At 41.4% G+C, this 14,861-nt stretch overlaps 1 protein-coding gene across 1 annotated transcript in view; it reads right to left on the bottom strand.

Annotated features, from left to right (window-relative positions):
• Positions 1 to 14,861, bottom strand: part of LOC144828023 (uncharacterized) — a 1,462,897-nt gene that overhangs the window by 362,442 nt on the left and 1,085,594 nt on the right. The window contains exons 18-19 of the mRNA XM_078686162.1: positions 14,071 to 14,301; positions 988 to 1,110 (exon numbers count right to left, since the gene is read on the bottom strand). Of these exons, the coding sequence (XP_078542288.1) occupies positions 988 to 1,110; positions 14,071 to 14,301 (354 nt within the window). The remainder of the gene's footprint in view (positions 1 to 987; positions 1,111 to 14,070; positions 14,302 to 14,861) is intronic.

The following is a 14,861-nucleotide window of genomic DNA, read 5'->3' on the forward strand; positions in this document are numbered from 1 at the left end:
AGTGCAGGTCTTAGACTGGTTTGAAGGGCTACTCGTGGGTAGCACAATCAGTACTGCAGGCCCACTAGCAGTATTTGATTTACAGGCCCTGGGCACTTGTAGTTCACTGTACTACTGACTTATTAGTAAATTAAACATGTCAATCATGGAGAAACCAATTGCCATTATATTTTAGACTTAGAGCACATGCACTTTAGCACTGGTCAGCAGTGAAAAAGTGCCTAAAACCAGCGAAAAAACGAAGTTTAGCACTTAGTACAAACCGGAGGTCACAAGGCAAAAAGATGCCAGATCTTCCAGAAACACATTTTTATGGACAGGCCAGAAGCAGAGCAGAGGCAGGAAGAGGAATAATTTTGTGCCCTGTTACCTAACCAAGACTAAGCTGCATATTCTGTTCACATGCCAAGGTAGCCTCTAATTTGGCCAGGCTTACTCAATTCAGATACATAGCTGGTATTCTGGGTCAGGATTGCACGTGTCTGGATTCCTTTTTACAAAAGAATAAAAAATTCAATGTAGAGCCCAGAAACAATTGCGGCTGGTGGGGGTCAAAGGTTGGAATGTGAATTTTCTATTCAGTGTGCAGATTAATCAGGCGGCCTACTTTAAATGGCTTATATGAGGACCTTAAACTAACCATAACACCACATTGATACTGTGATTGGACTAATACGGTAATTCCTTTGTAATTGATTAGTGTTAACACTTCTGTATGGAAGAGAGTCCAGGATTGTGAAGAATGGCAATGTTCTTGAGGGAGGTGAATGCCATACTAGGTACAGTAGGAAGGAGTAAACAAACGGCCTGTGCCAAATGGCCTATGGTGATTGTTATATTAGCATTCAATTACACCTGCAAACGAATACATAAAAATAAATTAGCCCATTTCAGTAGAAGAATGTATAATCAACAAATAAATGAAATAAATAAAATATATCAGGCTAAAACCTGGAAAGTGCACGGAAAGCCCTCGTAATAATTTACCTTCTGAAGGTTCTCAGCTTTGGAAATCTGTGTATGGTACTCTTCATTGGAATGACCATGACTGGATTGATAGTCTGACAAAGTTGAATGAAGCTGCAACATGGCCTCTTGTTTCTCAGATACCTATGAAGGAGTACAACATGTTTACATAACCTCTAACACACATCTATCTAAACAATGAAAATATGATGCTTACAAGCAACAGAAAAGCTTAGCATGCATTTTGCTATTAGTGTTCAAAAGGGCAATTAACCAATCTGTAGGAAATTCTTTGGGTACGTTTATTTCTAGAGAGAGACAACAGTGTTTCTTTTTTAAACTTTTACTTTAATGTCATGATAACAAATGTCAACTACAGCTTCCAAATACAATCTTTATAACATGTCATCTGAGTACCAGCACAAGACACAATTCAATGCGAGTTATTATGATCCATACCAATGATTCAGTATCATTGTTGATACTGATACATATAGAATATCAACATAAGTAAACAAAATGGCTCATAAATAGTACTGTTTAATTGGCCTTTGACATTCACAGTGACATCAGATTTGAAATAGGAACTCTAAATTATTCTAAGTCAGGAATAAAAAATCATTTGACCAAGCCTGCAATGAGTTACATATTCACTTTTCAATCATACATACAGTTTTACTCGAATGCAAAAATTTACCTATCAGCATACTATGACACTTTTGAATATATTAAGCTTACTATTACAATATCTCCAACAAATACATTAAACTTACTATTACAATATCCACAACACAAACTACTCAACTACATAACATTTAATACCCTCCAAAGCTCAAAGAAAATCGTAGCAACCATGTCGCTTACTTTATAACATCCAGCCTCATGGAGTCCATGAAAAATATCATCTTAGGAAATTTCGGTTTTGAATTGGTCAGCCCCAAATATTGGGGAATTGAAATAATCACTTTGCTGCCGCCACATACCCTTTGCGATTTTAGAAGTGGGAGGATTCCATTTACCAACGCATCCCGATGCCACCAACACCGATACCGGTCCTTCCCCGCCGCCGCAGCCTTCCATCCAGTGCGCGGCCGCTGTGGCAGGGGACCGAGGGGAGCTGGGAACTACATCACCCAAGCTCCCTTGCGGCCCTGCTGAGGGGGAATATGCGCCAGGAGGCGCTTTAAATTGCACGTCACCCCCGGTGGAGCGGGGGAATTGAAATAATCACTTTGCTGCCGCCACATACCCTTTTGCGATTTTAGAAGTGGGAGGATTCCATTTACGAACGCATCCCGAGGCCACCAACACCACTACCGGTCCTTCCCCGCCGCCGCAGCCTTCCATCCAGTGTGCGGCCGCTGTGGGGGGGACCGAGGGGAGCTGGGAACTACATCACCCAAGCTCCCTTGCGGCCCTGCTGAGGGGAATATGCGCCAGGAGGCGCTTTAAATTGCACGTCACCCCCGGTGGAGCGGGGGAATTGAAATAATCACTTTGCTGTCGCCACATACCCTTTTGCGATTTTAGAAGTGGGAGGATTCCATTTACCAACGCATCCCGAGGCCACCAACACCGCTACCGGTCCTTCCCCGCCGCCGCAGCCTTCCATCCAGTGCGCGGCCGCTGTGGGGGGGGGACCGAGGGGAGCTGGGAACTACATCACCCAAGCTCCCTTGCGGCCCTGCTGAGAGGGAATACGCGCCAGGAGGCGCTTTAAATTGCACGTCACCCCCGTGTCGCGGGAGCGCGCATGAGTGCCGGGCGAAGCCCGGGCAAAGGGCGGGCCCTCTACGGCCCTCAAAGGCCAGAGGAGGCTGGGCTGCGCCACCCCCTTAACCATTTACCTACGGACATCTGTGAGGACTACTTCCTTATTGAAAGGTACTATTAACAACGTTACTAACATTGTGCCCCGATAAGTTTCCGGTGATATTGCCTGGCCTATTCTTATTATTGTTTCTTGTTAAGCCAGAAAGATACACTGTTCAGTAGGTGAGAATACCTTTTAAACCTGACCCGACAAATATTGATCATCACATTATGAGGAAGATGACCAAAATTGCTAGGATGCCCACGCTACGCTCCAACACCAGACAGAAGGCTGACATACCACAGCCCCTACCCACACTAACAGCAATAGACAAGATGTTGCAACAAACTATAGGGGCAGTAGCTACGGCAATTGTTAACACTGAAAGAAGGCTCTCATTACCACCGACTATTACCATCCAAGACCTAGGAGAAGACCTCCCAGTGGTTGTAACAGATGTCCTGGATACAAGCTTTTGCTTTACTTCTTCTTATGCGGAGCTTCCCTGCGCACAGGCACCCACAGAGTCTCCTAAAGGTTCGGAGGTCATTCTGACAGATTTAAATACCCCGCCCGCCCCAGAAAAGGCGAGATTAAGCAATATAGGCCCGAGAGGGACCAAAGAAACCCTAGTAAACAAAAAAACAAAAAAAAAGGGAGCAATCATACGGCAAATCATAATTTAGTGACACCAATATCTAATACCACACCAGGCATACCCTGTTGGGTGGCAAATATGGTAGCCGACTTAAAGGCAGGACTGGAAGAAACTATCATTACTCACATCAAACCCTTGATGTCAAAGATTGATCAGATTAACCTCTATAATAAACAACAGGGGGGTAGGTACATCAAAGCCGGTGGCTCTAGCTGGAACTTTAGCTCCGGATGGGCAGGAAAGGGGAATACCAAATAACACACATAAGGATAAGGTAGCACCAGTTGTTAATTCCTCTACAAAAAAGACTAAGATAGGAATACAAACCACTACTACAAAAAACACTAGAGCTCCCTTACCCTCTTGCCCCACTACTACCACCCCTCGGGTACATATTAATCAAGGAGAGGGAAATCCTTTAGCTGCAAATGGCATTACAGGCTCTAACCCGAAGGAGAGTAACAATCTGACTAAAAATACCCTGCCCAAAAATACATCTGAGAAAACAGGCTCAGCTCGCTTCCATACAATTAATCTCCCCCCGGAAGCTCTGCCTTTCATTGTAGTATTAACAGGGGTTCCTCCCTTAAAGGAAGGGAAAAGAGAAACCCATTTTGAGCTAAAAAAAAAATGTGTGCAATGGTTAAGGGCGAACAGACCATTACCCCCAAATATTTCTGGGGAAATACTTGCCATCAGAAGAGGGGAGTGGATTGGGAAAGGAGTCAAAACTATAGCAGGAGATATCATAACAATAAACTTTAGGGATACCTCTGCAGTGAACTATATATGTAATGCACAGTTGAGCGACACAAACACCCAAATATACCCGCTGCATCTATCATATTTCTACCCCATCACACCCCAGAGATCTGTGTATACAAATAGGCCCCATGCGAGTAGGGTTTATCATCACGACCCCCAGAATAGAGTGCAACAGTGGCAAGCACCATGGCAGGGTATACCTTTATACGATCCCGTTATCCCACTGCATGCCCATTGGAATAGGTTCTGTGCATTGGATGAGGTGGACTGACTCGCCCATGATGTAACCAGTACATCACAATCTGTTACGGGATTATTTGGGGAAGGGTCCTCACGGCTGGGAAATACTACATCTACCACGCTAGAAGAAAGTAGCACCAGGGGAACTAACAAGAAGAATGCCCCTGAGCAACAAGGGGAGACAAAGCGCACAGAGCTAAAGGCACGTAGAAAAGATAAGAGGGCTATTTCACCGACAGATCAACTAGTAAGGCCAAATGCAGAAACCACATTGGCACTAAATGATTACATAATAATAGCGGGGGAGGACAGGAAAACCTGCTCATTAGGGGATGGAGCAAATATGTTGGTCAGTCGGGACGGCCTCAGAGTTATATCCTGGAACATAGCAGGTCTGGCGGCCAAATATGATTAATCAAAACAATGAAAGAGCGTCAACAATCTCCATAAAAAACACACTTTTACCCCAGCTGAACCCCCAGAGGAAAGGATCTAACCTAGAGGGCAGGCAAGGGGGGAGAAGAAAATGGAAAATGAAGAGGGAGAGATCAAGAATGAAAAGAAAAAACCCCTCAAACACCAAACAAGTAGGTGTTGATTTTCATCATTGGGTTTTCTAAGTATGAAAACGGAAAAAAGGAGGGAGGGATCCCCATTAGGGCCCACAGTGCAAGTGTAAAGTTAAAAGGAAGAACGGCAGTTCCATATATCAATTTTAATAGAAGGATAGCCTACAACGCACAGGACAGATTTTATATGACTCGTTTCAGACTTAATATGTTACATCACCTACTTTCTGTCCCCTCTGGATTTAATCTATCACTGGAGCTGAAGGGTACCTGCGGCTGCGACAGTAGGTCTCCGCAGGATACCCTTCACTTTGTACTGTTATGCTCTTTTTATTCAGCCCCTAGACGTAAGTTTTTAGTAGGGATTCTAAAAGAAGCTAAATTTAGAAAGGCGAAAGCAGCCTTACTGTTTTTGCAGGAAGCCTCAGATGCTCATACACTGTTTTGTATAATAAGTTTTATTAAGGTGGCAATGAGGCTACGGAACACAAGAGAAGCAATTGATGGTAATGTCCTATAATCAGAGACTGATATCAGAAATTCTTTGATATGAATGCAATGCCCTTTAGCTTTAAAAAAAAATCATTTTAATGTGTCTTTTAAATGTTTTTAAACGCAACTTTTTTAGTACTTTTATGGTATCTTTCTAAGTGCCGAATAAAGATATTTGGATTTGAATTGGTCAGCCCCAAATAAAAATTCAGCACTAACCTTGAGAACCCTGCCCAACTCTACAACCTCCTTGAACACTACTCTCAGTTCACACGTAAAAAGGAGAAGATATTAGATCTAAATTGATAATGATACATTAAGTGTTTCTCTCACATCCAAGTTGAATGGCCAGACAACGCCTATTACACTCAACACATGCTCTTCCATCGAAAAATGAAGCTGACTACTCCCAGAAACTCTTAATTAATGTAACTACACTTATCTACTGACAAAAATCATAAAGTACAATGCCACCATCCTGACAATAACAGATGAAGTGGCCCTTCTCCGATGAAAAAAATTTGACCAAACCAGCCTCGGTTTTCTGATGCTATTTATGACAAAAGACGAATGATCAGAAATACTGAAAAAATGGCACACAACTAAATCCCCCTTCTTGCTCTCTAAAGAAAAAAAATACAAGAAAAGATAACACACAGCCATCTCGTTGGCCAAATCCAAATTTAAATAGGGTCAAAGAAACACATCAACCAAAACGATTTGTTCTATCTTTGGCACATTAAATCAAACACCAGTCCTGTGAAGAAAGCATTTTAAATGCTCTCACTCATTTTACTAACAAAATAGCTCTCATCTGAAACACATGCTTAATCCTACCTCTCCACCGAAACCAAAAAACAGCAGGGAGATTTTCCTACTCACCAAAATTGAAGAAATACTTGCTATCATCAAACAATTCAAACCGATAAGCCGCTACCTTGACTAGTTACCTGCCACTAATGTCAAGGACAATTTAATTTTTTTTTAATCAGCCTGGTGTAGCTTAATCCATGTCTCCTTCTCCAAAGGCACCTTCACAAACTCTCTATAGATGGGGAAAAACAACTATTCCAAGTAAACCAGACCACAATGTAGACCTGCTTTTCAACTTTTTCCGGGTCGTAAACCAAGCGCAGCTAGACAAAAATACAGAAAAGATGCATCACTAATCAATCGAGAAATATCACAACTAGAGAACATGATCTGGTAGATCACCAATCAGGCTACCATCTTTAGATGAGAATTCGGGAAGACGCCTGAACTATCTTGGACAAAGGGAACATATCCTTCTAAGCTTATCTGCAGCATCCAATACAGATGACCACTGGAAGTTAATTTAAATCTTACAGTATCACAAGAGATTTAGCGGCTCTAAGACTGATCATCCAGAAGGCAGGCATTTGCTCCCACCACTGTTTTTAGGACACACTAATATACCTAAGTGCATCAACTATTATGGAAATCTCCTCTCTGTGAGCCTGTAGGAAAAATCTCTAGAACTGTTACTCAACGCACAAAAAACGGAGGGCTTCATTTAAACCATGGTGTGAGATCAACCAATAAATTTAGAGATCTCTGCCAAGTGGGTCAGTTTCAATCTATGTTATCTTTTATACAAAGCTTTTCAGTTTAACATCCATACTCACCTTTCTGTATTACTGCACATTTATAGTGGACTAGGAGTCCTCAACCATGGTAATTATCTACAAATTGAGTTAATCTGATTTGGAAGATCTCTCATCCAGAAGTTATCCTTAACAGTTGCTGTAACTGCTGCCTGAAACAACCTATCCCACAATAACAGAACAAAATGTATGATAAGGTCAAATATATGAAAACTCTGCTGCTATTATACCCTATTCCATTTGATACTTCTGCAGTGAAGATGTACTCACGGATGCAGATCTGGTCCCACTTTTGAAAACCAGTGGTATGTAGTCTCATCAATCACACCCTCCCTGTCCATGACCGCCTACATTTCAGGCTTCTCTATATGGTGTTGTTTGGTTTTCGCTCAGTAATCATTCAGTGAAATGCCTAAATCTCCCATTTTCATTTTCTTATAAGAATACCAGCTCTTCAGCATCTACTAGGTATTACATGATTCTGGTGCCTAGAGTAGGCCAACCCATAAGTATAGCTGAAGGACTGGGCAGAACCAGTTTTCTTCTGTGGTCTCAGTGGAGAAGTACAATGAAAGGAAGATTTTGTAACTACAGTACCTTTGTAGTTTCCTCTGCTTCCTGAAGTAGTTCACAATATTGTTCCAGATGTAATCAACACAGGTGCCTACATCATCTCTCTTTCGTGTGTTCATGCTCCATTTCAAGTGACCCATTTACCTATCTAATATAGGTTAGCATATATTTCTTATTGGAAACACTATGGGATGCATGCTTCCAGTAAGGAGGAATAATCTTTCTACCAGCCTCTGGAAAAGTAAACAATCTGTACTTATACCAATCACTATGGTCCATATTACTCACACTCACATTACTGCTATTTCATGTTTGGTCAGTCAAGGTGCTTTTCTTCTCTTGCTTCATTCAAACCCATTCTCCCCCTCTCATATGCACTCTCCATTATTCATAGATATTACACGTATTGCTTTTACCTCTTTTGTAGTGCCAGTCTTCGTATTTATTCTTCTTTCCTGTGTGCCACAATAGTAGAAAGTGGGAACAAAGGACAAGGGAACACTACTCTCGGGGAGCCTGGGTAAGTAAATTGCTGAGGAAACAGTGGCTCCTGAGTACTAATAAAGGTTGTTATTAATAATAAAATGTGCTCAATGGCAATGTGCAGGGTTACATTGATGTCAGAAGGAAAGCTGGCCACAAACACCTAGGACTCATCAGTTTGTAAAGTTGTTTATATAGTAAGTAGGTAAACTAAGCATAGAACTTAGAAATTGAAAAAGTTGTGTGCAACAAACAATACATAAACAATAGTGAGAGGTGTCCCAGTGAAAAAACGTTTAGAACATAAGCTAATGGTGACATATTATGTGACATATGTGCAAGGTTTCACTTTAGAACATTTAGGGGACCATAGGAAATTCAACAATGTACTGGACAACACTTTATACAATCATAAGTGTGAAGTATTTGGTTAGGCGTTGATATCTGATAGGCTTTAGCAGAAAGAATCTATTTAAACTGTATGTCAATTTCCATTTTTCTATGTCTGGTGCGTCATCTATAGAAATCTTCATCCTGCAATGCACACCTCTGCTTGTACTACAAGAGGTTCTTCTACTTTCGGCCAGAAGTTGTAACATTCATTTCACTTCTAGGATAGGTTTACAATCATTCTCATCTTTTACAGCCACTGTTGCCGAAGTTTACCTGCTCGATACAAAAAAAGATTCACCACTACATCTATGGTTTAATCCAAGCTCACATGTTAATGAATCAACGAGTGTCCTCAATTACCATCGAGTGCAATATAAATCAACCACAGACATGTCAAATGTCTCACCAATTGGTCTCGCTACAGCTTGCAAGCATGATCTGAAATGCTTGCTAAATGCAATCAAGTGGAAACCCCAATGGCCTCTAATTAGTAACTCTGTGTGCGCGGTGCAGAAAAGCATTAGTATTGTCATAGCAAGTCTAGTAGTAAGAACTGAAGAAACAAAGTTACACACCCAGTATGTAAAGTGATGCTGCCTACATTCAAAGCACCTGTCCCATTATGGTAACATCTTTGAATACCTCCTTCGGCTCCTCTCATTCCTGCTAATGGTTTCTCTTTTCTAAGTATGCTGATGACACAGAGATCACCATGAGGCTCAATGTTGTTTCGGATGTGATAGCGTCTTGCAAAATGTCTGCTTGATATCTGGCAATGGATGACCTGTGTCCAAACTGAGTACAAGATCACCAGGATTCGACGGATTGACCAACAGAAGGATGTTTCAATCTCTAACATTTCGCCACGTGAGATGGGTGAATGTTCTTTCATTTATTAGTACATTCACAACCTGAAGTGTCGCTTGTACACTGCTCTCTGATTAATCCTCAAGCAAACCGTCTAACATTCTCTTATTTTCTCTATTTCCAGGTTTTGTAAAAAAACATTACGAGCTCTAACTTACAAATGCAGTGGAATGACAATGATTGCCATTATCAGATTACTTTTATTGTGCTAATTTATTTATTACGGTGCTCACCGATAAATCATTAATAAGCTTCAGGTCCTTCAGAGCTCTGTCTTGAATCTTATGCTCTTTGATGATCCTAATTTTTTTTGAAGTCTTGTAACCTTACAATTCATGGTCATACTATGTGAAAACCATGTGATTAGTCTACTAATCTGACCGTGGTCCTTAATCTCTCTCAATCCATATGCTCACTGTCTTTTTACCTTCTAATTTGACAGAAATTAAAAACATGCCTTATTGACAGTAATTGACTCTTTCAGCTTACATGTTAGGGTAGAGAAACTAGAGGATGATTGTGGTTGTATAAAATCTAGTAAGTAAGGCATGCTGCCATCAGCCGGACCCTCTTGCAATATAAGAGGAGCAAATGAGGGATTTAGGCCCTGATGTCTTACTCCCATTAACACACGAGATATATTCAATTTGCACAACAACTGGTGTTCAAAGGCATGTAATTTACCATGTAACCTACATGCTAATATGTCACATTGCACACTGTACAATTGTAGGTGGTCAAAGAACATGTCTAATGAATATTATTTAGGAAGGTCATAATTAATGCCTCCCTGTGACCGAATGTAAATGCAGAAATGGGGTCTGCAACGAACAGCAAACTTCAGTCCCTGCATTTGCAAACGGGAACCACTTTCTTTAAGCAGCACAAGGCTATTCAATAGAACTGTGCTGCTTTTAGAAAAAAAACTTTACAGTTTGGGAAAATATTAGGGACAGTAGGCAGTGGTCTTCTGGTCCATGTCTGCTCTCCATAGGGCGCAAACATTAATACATACCTTTCTACATTGCAAATAGAAGGGGGGCAACCCCTTGCAACCCCTTTTATTTGCGAACCAGACAGGGCCGCAAAAGCCCTTTTATGAGTGGGTAAAACTTTTCCTAATCATAAAAGGGCGTTTGTAAATCTGAAAAATATATTTTGCAGTTGAAGGCTTCATGACCTCAAAATTCCAAGAAGGTCCGGCACTTTATGTTGTCATTGTTGGTAAAGAAGTTGAGCTGGGGAGGCATTTAAGTGCTGAATATCTACTTTAAATAGATTTAGTTTGTTTACATGTGGAGGATAGTGGAATATGCTGACTTTCTGCTACTACATTAATGACTAAAGGAGAGTACATTTTCTTAAAGGAAGTATATTCCTCAAACAGTGAACTTACAGAGGTGCAATGATATATAGATGTTAGCTTGTGGCATTGGCTTCTCTTAATTTGCTGAGGTGGAAATGGTGATGACTGTTGCAATCAGATCATGATTTCTTGGAGACAGCAAAGGAGTCAATGCCAACAAAAGGGCTTACAGCTACTGAAAGGTGCTCTAAAACCTCTTACCCTCTTCCAAACCGAGTATGTGTTTCTCAAGATAAATACATTTGGTGCAGGAGTCAACACACACCAACCACCTTGGTTCGCAAAATAGTGGCATTTGTTTAACCCCTTGCCTGCTGATGACGAGCCCAGCTCGTCATGAGGCACAGTGGAGCTGTGCCTCTTGACGGGCTGGGCTCGTCATAATGGCCCCGCCTCTCCCCCGCGCGGCGAATTCCACACCTGTCCGGACGTTCTACAGGAGTGGGTGGAGTCATGACGAGCCCAGCCCGACATGAGCACAGCTGCACTGTGCCTCATGACGAGCTGGGCTTGTCATGAGCACCGCGGCGCCGCATGCGGCCACCCTCCCCCTGCAAAGGAGGGGAATTACCCCTGCAGTTAAGGGGTTAATAAAATTAGGTCACTCTTCCTTATTTAAATAACAGATGTTACTTTCGAGGAACATATGAGGGAAATGTGTTGTGTGAACAGACAATAGGCCATGTCTCAAACTGTTCTTCTATTAGACATAATAAGGCTTTAAATTAGTGGCATAAGAGCTTCTATGGGGTGAACGTGCTAGTCCAAGTTAAAATCTGCGATAAAAATGAGATATCTTATCAACAAATTTATAATACTTCGGTGACACTGTGAGATATTGAGTTACTTACTGGTTGACTGGGGTGTGAGCCCTCGCCAAGCAGCAACCGCAAACCCTGTCAGGGTTAGGCACAAGCAAATACCAAATTAACCTGTGCTTACCCCCCTGATAGCATGGCACAGATCAGTCAGGCTTAAGTTAGAGACAATGTGTAAAGCATTTGTGCAACACTTCAAACAGTAATAAAGTAAAAACACTACACAAAAATGATCCCACACCAGGTTAGAAAAATAGAGCTGAATTTGATAAATGAAACCAGATCGAAACAACAAAACTCCGCTTAGTAGAACCGGAGTTAATGTTTTTTCAAGAATAAATAGTAACATAACATCTAAAAGCAGAAAGTGCCAATCGTGGCTATCTGGTATCACTGGACTGGGTCAAAGTCAAAAGTTCAGGCCAACCATGATGGAGTGTGAGTGGGATACAGTCCTAGATTAATCCAGTTGAAGTTTTACCTTCTGCGGTTGTGTACCAAAAGCCCTGTTAGATTTGAAGAGGGTCGCGGGAACCAAGAAGAGCATCAAAGTGGTTGTCGGCATTGCACGAGGAGCAGGTCGGGAGTCGAGGACATGCGGGCTGGTGCATAGCATTTACAGTCCTCCGTAAACTATCAATGAAGAGCCGGGATGACAGCAGCTCATGCTGGATTTCAATCTGAAAGGTACAGTCTTGGTGCGAATGGGCCACTCGTGGCCACAACAATCACAAAAGCTTGATTAAAGAGCCTGTGAGCCACTCCATAGGACTAGGACCTGATAGGCACTGCTTGGGGGTCAGGAATGTGCAGCAGCTGGTTCCAGAAGCTTGTTGGGGGACCGTTCATGTCCCTGAAGCTCGGATCAGAAGGTCAGTTGACTAGCCCTTGGAGTCAGACTGGGGTCCTGGGTACAAAGAGGAAGTTGCAGGTCCAGTTCCTCTGGCAAAAGGGCAGCAGGTAAGCATAGCAGAGCAGCAGTTCCTTTAGAGCATCAGCCAGAAATGTGACAGTCCTTGTAGCAGCACAGCAGTCCGCCTTCTTGGTAGAGTATCCACAGGTCCAGAAGTGTCCTGAAGAACTTGTGTCTGAAAGCCAGTATTTATACACAGTTGTGCCTTTGAAGTGGGGGAAAAGCTTCTAGAGGTTTCCTTTTGAAGTCCCCAGGCATCTTGCCTTACCTGCCGTGGCTCCAGACTAACTACAAGGCGTATGTAGCCCTTTGTGTGGAGGCAGGGCATAGCCCATTCATGTGCAAGTGGGGATGTGCCCAGCTCATCTCTCCCATCCTGCCAGTGATGGCCCATCCAGGTACACCTAAGTTCCATATTATGTGTGGCTGCCTATGGGGAGTATGCAAAGCTCAACTGTCAGTAACACCCAGCCATGTGAATAGAGGCAGGATACAGGCACTAAATGGCTATGGTAAGAAAATGTCAACTTTCTAAATGTGTTATTTTTAGGATTGTAATTTAAAATCTGACTTCACTATAAGTTAGGATTTTAAATTGAGATTCTAGAATCACAAAACATGAACTTTTGATCCCATCCCATTTGGAAATAACACTTATAAAATGTAATAAGGCAACTCCAATGTTATCCTAGGGGAGAGATAGATTTTGCAATAGTTAAAAACAAAATAGTTTTTAACTAGCTGGACATTTCAAACTTAAAAGCACATGCCTCACGTTTTAAACACATTACTCCCTGCCCACTGGGCTGTCAAGGGCCTACTCTAGGGGTAACGTATACATTAAAAAGGAAGGTTTGTGCCTGGCAAGAAATTTATTTTGCCAGACAGAAATGGTAGTTTAACACTGCACACACAGGCTCCGAAATAGTAAGCATCAGATATGTTTAAAGGGCTACTTAAGTGGGTGGCACAGTCAGTGCTCCATGTCCACTAAACTAAAACAATTTCAATTACAGTCGCTGGGCACAAGTAGTGCCAGTTTACTAGGGACTTATAACTAAATAAAAAATGTGAATTGGGGATAAGCCAACATTACCATGTTTAGAGGAGAGAGCACAAGCACTTTAAGCACTGGTTAGCATTGGTAAAGTGCACAGAGTCCTTCCTAAGGCCAGCAAAAACAAAGTTAGTAAAAATGGATGAGGATGGCAAAAAGTTTGGGGCAAGCCCACCCTAAGGCTGACAGGTCTACCAGACACCTTGGAGACATATTTTCATTCCCTATTGAAATGCAGCATTCAAAATGGTATAAACTGCTATTGTAAGATACAAAGTGAATGATCAAACATCCAGATGAAATGGTTTATTCTATAGAGGTGTTCTGCCATGCACAGAGGTTTTAGCCCATGTGTTACACATACTGGACAATGTTCATTGTGGAGCAAATTTAGAATCATAAACATAACAATAAAAAATGCAATTATTTATATACTTAATTGTAAACATGTTTTCTAATAGATAATACGAACCTCCTGCTGGAGACTTGAAACAATGTTATTAAGCTCCTCCGCATGGTGACTGTACTGTACATTTTGTTCTTTTTGGTGTTTAAGATCCTCTTGCACGGACTGTAACTCTTCTGTTAATTGGTCAATGAGGTCTTCAAATGTCTCTATCTGCTCCTTCTTTTCTACACACTGATTTTGAAGTTTTAAAATATCAGCCTCCAATCTACAAACGACTTGTGTTTTCTCAGCAATCTGTAGGGTAACATCATAATAAAGTATAAGTAAACATGGCTGTGATAATAATGTAGATTTGAAAAAAAATCCTCAAGTCTTAATACAAAAACATTGTTTTCAGTGTTATTTCTGTAATGGAATGGATGCCGCTAGATTTAATTTTATTAGTTGTGGAACCTTCTACAGAATATAAACATGGTGAAATGAGATGAATATACAGTGAAAGAGAATATACAAATCTACTATAGGTTAAATAATTATACATCTAAGTTTTTTTAGAATTGTACATAATGAACAATTCACAGCACAATAAAAAACATAACTATGTGACAAAGCTAAAATTCTCCAACTGACCAAGACTATTCCCTTCAGTCATGTCTTGATAATATGAATTCCATTTCCTGGTTCCTTCTGCAAATAACTCAAATATACATGATTGCAGGTTTTTGTTGGGGAATGAGTCCCTGGGATGACACAATCTCTAGTAATTGTCCCAACGCATAAAGAAGGTAAGTTCCAGTACGAGAGATTATATCACAATTAAATGTAATTGAAAGAGGGAACTTCTGGACTATAGG

The sequence above is a fragment of the Lissotriton helveticus genome, chromosome 4_1 (genome assembly GCF_964261635.1).
Source record: "Lissotriton helveticus chromosome 4_1, aLisHel1.1, whole genome shotgun sequence".
NCBI classification, from domain to species: domain Eukaryota; kingdom Metazoa; phylum Chordata; class Amphibia; order Caudata; family Salamandridae; genus Lissotriton; species Lissotriton helveticus.